Source organism: Hypanus sabinus, unplaced genomic scaffold (assembly GCF_030144855.1).
Source record: "Hypanus sabinus isolate sHypSab1 unplaced genomic scaffold, sHypSab1.hap1 scaffold_1097, whole genome shotgun sequence".
In the NCBI taxonomy this organism is placed as follows: domain Eukaryota; kingdom Metazoa; phylum Chordata; class Chondrichthyes; order Myliobatiformes; family Dasyatidae; genus Hypanus; species Hypanus sabinus.
The window spans coordinates 136,448-147,303 of NW_026779154.1; the positions used below are offsets into that span (position 1 = coordinate 136,448).

Genomic DNA, 10,856 nt, shown 5'->3' on the forward strand with positions numbered 1-10,856 from the left:
TCTACCCCGCTGTTACCAGACTATTGAACGGTCCCCCAGTACGATAAGACAGCATCTATCCCGCTGTTATCAGACTATTGAACGGTCCCCCAGTACGATAAGACAGCTTCTACCCCACTGTTATCAGACTATTGAACGGTCCCCCAGTACGATAAGACAGCTTCTACCCTGCTGTTATCAGACTATTGAACGGTCCTCCAGTACGATAAGACAGCTTCTACCCCGCTGTTATCAGACTATTGAACGGTCCCCCAGTACGATAAGACAGCTTCTAACGCGCTGTCATCAGACTATTGAACGGTCCCCCAGTACGATAAGACAGCTTCTACCCCGCTGTTATCAGACTATTGAACGGTCCCCCAGTACGATAAGACAGCTTCTACCCCGCTGTTATCAGACCATCGAACGGTCCCCCTGTACGATAAGACAGCTTCTACCCCGCTGTTATCAGACTATTGAACGGTCCCCCAGTACGATAAGACAGCTTCTACCCTGCTGTTATCAGACTATTGAACGGTCCCCCAGTACGATAAGACAGCTTCTACCCTGCTGTTATCAGACTATTGAACGGTCCCCCAGTACGATAAGACAGCTTCTACCCCGCTGTTATCAGACTATTGAACGGTCCCCCAGTACGATAAGCCAGCGTCTACCCCGCTGTTATCAGACCATCGAACGGTCCCCCAGTACGATAAGACAGCTTCTACCCTGCTGTTATCAGACTATTGAACGGTCCTCCAGTACGATAAGACAGCTTCTACCCCGCTGTTATCAGACTATTGAACGGTCCCCCAGTACGATAAGACAGCTTCTACCCCGCTGTCATCAGACTATTGAACGGTCCCCCAATACGATAAGACAGCTTCTACCCCGCTGTTATCAGACTATTGAACGGCCCCCCAGTTCGATAAGACAGCTTCTACCCCGCTGTTATCAGACTATTGAACGGTCCCCATTACGATAAGACAGCTTCTACCCCGCTGTTATCAGACTATTGAATGGTCCCCCAGTACGATAAGACAGCTTCTACCCCACTGTTATCAGACTATTGAATGGTCCCCCAGTACGATAAGACAGTTTCTACCCCGCTGTCATCAGACTATTGAATGGTCCCCCAGTACGATAAGACAGCTTCTACCCCGCTGTTATCAGACTATTGAACGGTCCCCCAGTACGATAAGACAGCTTCTGCCCCGCTGTTATCAGACTATTGAACGGACCCCCAGTACGATAAGACAGCTTCTATCCCGCTGTTATCAGACTATTGAATGTACCCCAGTACGACAATACAGCTTCTACCCCGCTGTTATCAAACGATTGAACGGTCCCCCAGTACGATAAGACAGCTTCTACCCCACTGTTATCAGACTATTGAATGGTCCCCCAGTACGATAAGACAGCTTCTACCCCGCTGTTATCAGACTATTGAACGGTCCCCCAGTACGATAAGACAGCTTCTACCCTGCTGTTATCAGACTATTGAACGGTCCTCCAGTACGATAAGACAGCTTCTACCCCGCTGTTATCAGACTATTGAACGGTCCCCCAGTACGATAAGACAGCTTCTACCCCGCTGTCATCAGACTATTGAACGGTCCCCCAATACGATAAGACAGCTTCTACCCCGCTGTTATCAGACTATTGAACGGCCCCCCAGTTCGATAAGACAGCTTCTACCCCGCTGTTATCAGACTATTGAATGGTCCCCCAGTACAATAAGACAGCTTCTACCCCACTGTTATCAGACTATTGAACGGCCCCCCAGTACGATAAGACAGCTTCTACCCCGCTGTTATCAGACTATTGAACGGTCCCCATTACGATAAGACAGCTTCTACCCCGCTGTTATCAGACTATTGAACGGCCCCCCAGTACGATAAGACAGCTTCTACCCCGCTGTTATCAGACTATTGAACGGTCCCCATTACGATAAGACAGCTTCTACCCCGCTGTTATCAGACTATTGAATGGTCCCCCAGTACGATAAGACAGCTTCTACCCCACTGTTATCAGACTATTGAATGGTCCCCCAGTACGATAAGACAGTTTCTACCCCGCTGTCATCAGACTATTGAATGGTCCCCCAGTACGATAAGACAGCTTCTACCCCGCTGTTATCAGACTATTGAACGGTCCCCCAGTACGATAAGACAGCTTCTGCCCCGCTGTTATCAGACTATTGAACGGACCCCCAGTACGATAAGACAGCTTCTATCCCGCTGTTATCAGACTATTGAATGTACCCCAGTACGACAATACAGCTTCTACCCCGCTGTTATCAAACGATTGAACGGTCCCCCAGTACGATAAGACAGCTTCTACCCCACTGTTATCAGACTATTGAATGGTCCCCCAGTACGATAAGACAGCTTCTACCCCGCTGTTATCAGACTATTGAACGGTCCCCCAGTACGATAAGACAGCTTCTACCCCGCTGTTATCAGACTATTGAACGGTCCCCCAGTACAATAAGACAGCTTCTACCCCGCTGTTATCAGACTATTGAACGGACCCCCAGTACGATAAGACAGCTTCTACCCCGCTGTTATCAGACTATTGAACGGACCCCCAGTACGATAAGACAGCTTCTACCCCGCTGTTATCAGACTATTGAACGGACCCCCAGTACGATAAGACAGCTTCTACCCCGCTGTTATCAGACTATTGAACGGACCCCCAGTACGATAAGACAGCTTCTACCCCGCTGTTATCAGACTATTGAACGGTCTCCCAGTACGATAAGACAGCTTCTACCCCGCTGTTATCAGACTATTGAACGGTCCCCCAGTACGATAAGACAGCTTCTACCCCGCTGTTATCAGACTATTGAACGGACCCCCAGTACGATAAGACAGCTTCTACCCCGCTGTTATCAGACTATTGAACGGACCCCAGTACGACAATACAGCTTCTACCCCGCTGTTACCAGACTATTGAACGGTCCCCCAGTACGATAAGACAGCATCTATCCCGCTGTTACCAGACTATTGAACGGTCCCCCAGTACGATAAGACAGCTTCTACCCCGCTGTTATCAGACTATTGAACGGTCCCCCAGTACGATAAGACAGCTTCTACCCCGCTGTTATCAGACTATTGAACGGTCCCCCAGTACGATAAGACAGCTTCTACCCCGCTGTTATCAGACTATTGAACGGTCCCCCAGTACGATAAGACAGCTTCTACCCCGCTGTTATCAGACTATTGAACGGTCCCCCAGTACGATAAGACAGCGTCTACCCCGCTGTCATCAGACTATTGAACGGTCCCCCAGTACGATAAGACAGCTTCTACCCCGCTGTTATCAGACCATCGAACGGTCCCCCAGTACGATAAGACAGCTTCTACCCCGCTGTTATCAGACCATCGAACGGTCCCCCAGTACGATAAGACAGCTTCTACCCCGCTGTTATCAGACTATTGAACGGTCCCCCAGTACGATAAGACAGCTTCTACCCCGCTGTCATCAGACTATTGAACGGTCCCTCAGTACGATAAGACAGCTTCTACCCCGCTGTTATCAGACCATCGAACGGTCCCCCAGTACGATAAGACAGCTTCTACCCTGCTGTCATCAGACTATTGAACGGTCCCCCAGTACGATAAGACAGCTTCTACCCCGCTGTTATCAGACTATTGAACGGTCCCCCAGTACGATAAGACAGCTTCTACCCCGCTGTTATCAGACCATCGAACGGTCCCCCTGTACGATAAGACAGCTTCTACCCCGCTGTTATCAGACTATTGAACGGTCCCCCAGTACGATAAGACAGCTTCTACCCTGCTGTTATCAGACTATTGAACGGTCCCCCAGTACGATAAGACAGCTTCTACCCTGCTGTTATCAGACTATTGAACGGTCCCCCAGTACGATAAGACAGCTTCTACCCCGCTGTTATCAGACTATTGAACGGTCCCCCAGTACGATAAGCCAGCGTCTACCCCGCTGTTATCAGACCATCGAACGGTCCCCCAGTACGATAAGACAGCTTCTACCCTGCTGTTATCAGACTATTGAACGGTCCTCCAGTACGATAAGACAGCTTCTACCCCGCTGTTATCAGACTATTGAACGGTCCCCCAGTACGATAAGACAGCTTCTACCCCGCTGTCATCAGACTATTGAACGGTCCCCCAATACGATAAGACAGCTTCTACCCCGCTGTTATCAGACTATTGAACGGCCCCCCAGTTCGATAAGACAGCTTCTACCCCGCTGTTATCAGACTATTGAACGGTCCCCATTACGATAAGACAGCTTCTACCCCGCTGTTATCAGACTATTGAATGGTCCCCCAGTACGATAAGACAGCTTCTACCCCACTGTTATCAGACTATTGAATGGTCCCCCAGTACGATAAGACAGTTTCTACCCCGCTGTCATCAGACTATTGAATGGTCCCCCAGTACGATAAGACAGCTTCTACCCCGCTGTTATCAGACTATTGAACGGTCCCCCAGTACGATAAGACAGCTTCTGCCCCGCTGTTATCAGACTATTGAACGGACCCCCAGTACGATAAGACAGCTTCTATCCCGCTGTTATCAGACTATTGAATGTACCCCAGTACGACAATACAGCTTCTACCCCGCTGTTATCAAACGATTGAACGGTCCCCCAGTACGATAAGACAGCTTCTACCCCACTGTTATCAGACTATTGAATGGTCCCCCAGTACGATAAGACAGCTTCTACCCCGCTGTTATCAGACTATTGAACGGTCCCCCAGTACGATAAGACAGCTTCTACCCTGCTGTTATCAGACTATTGAACGGTCCTCCAGTACGATAAGACAGCTTCTACCCCGCTGTTATCAGACTATTGAACGGTCCCCCAGTACGATAAGACAGCTTCTACCCCGCTGTCATCAGACTATTGAACGGTCCCCCAATACGATAAGACAGCTTCTACCCCGCTGTTATCAGACTATTGAACGGCCCCCCAGTTCGATAAGACAGCTTCTACCCCGCTGTTATCAGACTATTGAATGGTCCCCCAGTACAATAAGACAGCTTCTACCCCACTGTTATCAGACTATTGAACGGCCCCCCAGTACGATAAGACAGCTTCTACCCCGCTGTTATCAGACTATTGAACGGTCCCCATTACGATAAGACAGCTTCTACCCCGCTGTTATCAGACTATTGAACGGCCCCCCAGTACGATAAGACAGCTTCTACCCCGCTGTTATCAGACTATTGAACGGTCCCCATTACGATAAGACAGCTTCTACCCCGCTGTTATCAGACTATTGAATGGTCCCCCAGTACGATAAGACAGCTTCTACCCCACTGTTATCAGACTATTGAATGGTCCCCCAGTACGATAAGACAGTTTCTACCCCGCTGTCATCAGACTATTGAATGGTCCCCCAGTACGATAAGACAGCTTCTACCCCGCTGTTATCAGACTATTGAACGGTCCCCCAGTACGATAAGACAGCTTCTGCCCCGCTGTTATCAGACTATTGAACGGACCCCCAGTACGATAAGACAGCTTCTATCCCGCTGTTATCAGACTATTGAATGTACCCCAGTACGACAATACAGCTTCTACCCCGCTGTTATCAAACGATTGAACGGTCCCCCAGTACGATAAGACAGCTTCTACCCCACTGTTATCAGACTATTGAATGGTCCCCCAGTACGATAAGACAGCTTCTACCCCGCTGTTATCAGACTATTGAACGGTCCCCCAGTACGATAAGACAGCTTCTACCCCGCTGTTATCAGACTATTGAACGGTCCCCCAGTACAATAAGACAGCTTCTACCCCGCTGTTATCAGACTATTGAACGGACCCCCAGTACGATAAGACAGCTTCTACCCCGCTGTTATCAGACTATTGAACGGACCCCCAGTACGATAAGACAGCTTCTACCCCGCTGTTATCAGACTATTGAACGGACCCCCAGTACGATAAGACAGCTTCTACCCCGCTGTTATCAGACTATTGAACGGACCCCCAGTACGATAAGACAGCTTCTACCCCGCTGTTATCAGACTATTGAACGGTCTCCCAGTACGATAAGACAGCTTCTACCCCGCTGTTATCAGACTATTGAACGGTCCCCCAGTACGATAAGACAGCTTCTACCCCGCTGTTATCAGACTATTGAACGGACCCCCAGTACGATAAGACAGCTTCTACCCCGCTGTTATCAGACTATTGAACGGACCCCAGTACGACAATACAGCTTCTACCCCGCTGTTACCAGACTATTGAACGGTCCCCCAGTACGATAAGACAGCATCTATCCCGCTGTTACCAGACTATTGAACGGTCCCCCAGTACGATAAGACAGCTTCTACCCCGCTGTTATCAGACTATTGAACGGTCCCCCAGTACGATAAGACAGCTTCTACCCCGCTGTTATCAGACTATTGAACGGTCCCCCAGTACGATAAGACAGCTTCTACCCCGCTGTTATCAGACTATTGAACGGTCCCCCAGTACGATAAGACAGCTTCTACCCCGCTGTTATCAGACTATTGAACGGTCCCCCAGTACGATAAGACAGCGTCTACCCCGCTGTCATCAGACTATTGAACGGTCCCCCAGTACGATAAGACAGCTTCTACCCCGCTGTTATCAGACCATCGAACGGTCCCCCAGTACGATAAGACAGCTTCTACCCCGCTGTTATCAGACCATCGAACGGTCCCCCAGTACGATAAGACAGCTTCTACCCCGCTGTTATCAGACTATTGAACGGTCCCCCAGTACGATAAGACAGCTTCTACCCCGCTGTCATCAGACTATTGAACGGTCCCTCAGTACGATAAGACAGCTTCTACCCCGCTGTTATCAGACCATCGAACGGTCCCCCAGTACGATAAGACAGCTTCTACCCTGCTGTCATCAGACTATTGAACGGTCCCCCAGTACGATAAGACAGCCCTCCTCCCCCCTCAGGCTTCTCCCTCCAGCCCTCCTCCCTCCTCAGTCTTCTCCCTCCAGCCCTCCTCCTCCCCCTCAGGCTTCTCCCTCCAGCCCTCCTCCCCCCTCAGGCTTCTCCCTCCAGCCCACCTCCCCCGCCTCAGGCTTCTCCCTCCAACCCTCCTCCTCCCCCTCAGGCCCTCTTCCTCCCCCTCAGGCTTCTCCCTCCAGCCCTCCTCCTCCCCTCAGGCTTCTCCCTCCAGCCCTCCCCCCCCCCAGGCTTCTCCCTCCAGCCCTCCTCCTCCCCCCTCAGGCTTGTCCCTCCAGCCCTCCCCCCCCCTCAGGCTTCTCCCTCCAGCCCTCCTCCCCTCAGGCTTCTCCCTCCAGCCCTCCTCCTCCCCCCTCAGGCTTCTCCCTCCAGCCCTCCTCCTCCCCCCTCAGGCTTCTCCCTCCAGCCCTCCTCCCCCCCTCAGGCTTCTCCCTCCAGCCCTCCTCCTCCCCCCTCAGGCTTCTCCCTCCAGCCCTCCTCCCCCCCTCAGGCTTCTCCCTCCAGCCCTCCTCCCCCCCTCAGGCTTCTCCCTCCAGCCCTCCTCCTCCCCCCTCAGGCGTCCCTCCAGCCCTCCTCCTCCCCCCTCAGGCTTCTCCCTCCAGCCCTCCCCCCCCTCAGGCTTCTCCCCTCCAGCCCTCCTCCTCTCCCCCCTCAGGCTTCTCCCTCCAGCCCTCCTCCCCCCCTCAGGCTTCTCCCTCCAGCCCTCCTCCCCCCCTCAGGCTTCTCCCTCCAGCCCTCCTCCTCCCCCCTCAGGCTTCTCCCTCCAGCCCTCCCCCCTCAGGCTTCTCCCTCCAGCCCTCCTCCTCCCCCCTCAGGCTTCTCCCTCCAGCCCTCCTGCTCCTCAGGCTTCTCCCTCCAGCCCTCCTCCCCTCAGGCTTCTCCCTCCAGCCCTCCTCCTCCCCCCTCAGGCTTCTCCCTCCAGCCCTCCTCCCCCCCCTCAGGCTTCTCCCTCCAGCCCTCCCCCCTCAGGCTTCTCCCTCCAGCCCTCCTCCTCCCCCCTCAGGCTTCTCCCTCCAGCCCTCCTCCTCCCCCCTCAGGCTTCTCCCTCCAGCCCTCCTCCCCCCCTCAGGCTTCTCCCTCCAGCCCTCCTCCCCTCAGGCTTCTCCCTCCAGCCCTCCTCCCCTCAGGCTTCTGCCTCCAGCCCTCCTCCTCCCCCCTCAGGCTTCTCCCTCCAGCCCTACTCCCCTCTCAGGCTTCTCCCTCCAGCCCTCCTCCCCCCTCAGGCTTCTCCCTCCAGCCCTCCTCCCCTCAGGCTTCTCCCTCCAGCCCTCCTCCCCCCCCTCAGGCTTCTCCCTCCAGCCCTCCTCCTCCCCCTCAGGCTTCTCCCTCCAGCCATCCTCCTCCCCCTCAGGCTTCTCCCTCCAGCCCTCCTCCCCCCTCAGGCTTCTCCCTCCAGCCCTCCTCCCCCCCTCAGGCTTCTCCCTCCAGCCCTCCTCCCCTCAGACCTCCCTCCAGCCCTCCTCTCCCTCAGTCTTCTCCCTCCAGCCCTCCTCCTCCCCCCTCAGGCTTCTCCCTCCAGCCCTCCTCCCCCCCTCAGGCTTCTCCCTCCAGCCCTCCTCCTCCCCCTCAGGCTTCTCCCTCCAGCCCTCCTCCTCCCCCTCAGGCTTCTCCCACCAGCCCTCCTCCCCCCCTCAGGCTTCTCCCTCCAGCCCTCCTCCTCCCCCCTCAGGCTTCTTCCTCCAGCCCTCCTCCTCCCCCCTCAGGCTTCTCCCTCCAGCCCTCCTCCCCCCCCTCAGGCTTCTCCCTCCAGCCCTCCTCCCCCCTCAGGCTTCTCCCTCCAGCCCTCCTCCCCTCAGGCTTCTCCCTCCAGCCCTCCTCTCCCTCAGGCTTCTCCCTCCAGCCCTCCTCCTCCCCCCCTCAGGCCTTCTCCCTCCAGCCCTCCCTCCCCTCAGGCTTCTCCCTCCAGCCCTCCTCCCCTCAGGCTTCTCCCTCCAGCCCTCCTCCCCCTCAGGCTTCTCCCTCCAGCCCTCCTCCCCCTCAGGCTTCTCCCTCCAGCCCTCCTCCCCTCAGGCTTCTCCCTCCAGCCCTCCTCCCCCCCTCAGGCCCTCCTCCTCCCCCTCCCCCTCAGGCTTCTCCCTCCAGCCTCCTACCCCTCAGGCTTCTCCCATCCAGCCCTCCTCCCCCCCTCAGGCCCTCCTCCTCCCCCTCAGGCTTCTTCCTCCAGCCCTCCTCCCCCCTCAGGCTTCTCCCTCCAGCCCTCCTCCCCCCCTCAGGCTTCTCCCTCCAGCCCTCCTCCTCCCCTCAGGCTTCTCCCTCCAGCCCTCCTCTCCCTCCAGCCCAAATCCTCCCCTCAGGCTTCTCCCTCCAGCCCTCCTCCCCCCCTCAGGCCCTCCTCCCCCCTCAGGCTTCTCCCTCCAGCCCTCCTCCCCCCCTCAGGCCCTCCTCCTCCCCCTCAGGCTTCTTCCTCCAGCCCTCCTCCCCCCTCAGGCTTCTCCCCTCCAGCCCTCCTCCCCCCCCTCAGGCTTCTCCCTCCAGCCCTCTCCTCCCCTCAGGCTTCTCCCCTCCAGCCCTCCTCTCCCTCCAGCCCAAATCCTCCCCTCAGGCTTCTCCCTCCAGCCCTCCTCCCCCCTCAGGCTTCTCCCTCCAGCCCTCCTCCCCTCAGGCTTCTCCCTCCAGCCCTCCTCCTCCCCCCTCAGGCTTCTCCCTCCAGCCCTCCTCCTCCCCCCTCAGGCTTCTCCCTCCAGCCCTCCTCCTCCCCCCTCAGGCTTCTCCCTCCAGCCCTCCTCCCCTCAGGCTTCTCCCTCCAGCCCTCCTCCCTCCCTCAGGCTTCTCCCTCCAGCCCTCCTCCCCCCTCAGGCTTCTCCCTCCAGCCCTCCTCCCCCCTCAGGCTTCTCCCTCCCAGCCCTCCTCCCCTCAGGCTTCTCCCTCCAGCCCTCCTCCCCCCCTCAGGCTCTCCCTCCAGCCCTCCTCCCCCCTCAGGCTTCTCCCTCCAGCCCTCCCCCCCCCTCAGGCTTCTCCCTCCAGCCCTCCCCCCCCCTCAGGCTTCTCCCTCCAGCCCTCCTCCCCCTCAGGCTTCTCCCTCCAGCCCTCCTCCTCCCCCCTCAGGCTTCTCCCTCCAGCTCTCCTCCCCCCTCAGGCTTCTCCCTCCAGCCCTCCTCCTCCCCCCTCAGGCTTCTCCCTCCAGCCCTCCACCCCCTCAGGCTTCTCCCTCCAGCCCTCCTCCCCCTCAGGCTTCTCCCTCCAGCCCTCCTCCTCCCCTCAGGCTTCTCCCTCCAGCCCTCCTCCCCTCAGGCTTCTCCCTCCAGCTCCTCCTCCCCCCCTCAGGCTTCTCCCTCCAGCCCTCCTCCCCTCAGGCTTCTCCTCCAGCCCTCCTCCCCCCCTCAGGCTTCTCCCTCCAGCCCTCCTCCTCCCCCCCTCAGGCCCTCCTCCCCTCTCAGGCTTCTCCCTCCAGCCCTCCTCCCCTCAGGCTTCTCCCTCCAGCCCTCCTCCCCCTCAGGCCCCGGGCCTCGGCCTCTCCCCGCCCCCCGATACCGGGAAACCGATCTCACCGTCGCGGCCGGTGCCCATCAACTGTCCAACATCTCCCCGCATCTGGGCCTTGGCCGACATGGCGGCGCCGCGGGGAGGAGCCGAGGCCCGGGGTCCGGCGGCCGAAGGCCCGGGGCGGCAGCGGCAGCGCGGCGGCGGCGGCGGCGGCAGGCGGAGGGCGGGCTCGCCGCCGCCTCTTCTCCCGCCCTCTCTGCTCACGCAGGCCAATCGCCGTCCTGTTCCCACACCGCCCCCCTCTGAACGACGGACATATTGTCAAATGGCCTGGCAGAGCGCTGAGATTGACGGTACAGCTACCCAATCAAAGACAGCGATATCTCCAGTCCGGGAGGAAGCACCAATCCACTGCACCCTTCGCTATGACCTCAAGGTGGAAGCTGCCCAATCGAAAACGGAAGATGGTTTGATTGATGTTCTTGCCGACTTCTGCGGATGGTCC

General features: G+C 57.0%; 1 protein-coding gene across 1 annotated transcript in view; it reads right to left on the reverse strand.

The window, feature by feature from the left end:
* LOC132386337 (putative RNA-binding protein Luc7-like 1) overlaps positions 1-10,492 on the reverse strand; it is a 71,626-nt gene extending 61,134 nt beyond the window's left edge. The window contains exon 1 of the mRNA XM_059958581.1: positions 10,417-10,492. Within this exon, the coding sequence (XP_059814564.1) occupies positions 10,417-10,477 (61 nt within the window). The 5' untranslated portion in view covers positions 10,478-10,492. The remainder of the gene's footprint in view (positions 1-10,416) is intronic.
* Positions 10,493-10,856: the final 364 nt, after the last annotated feature.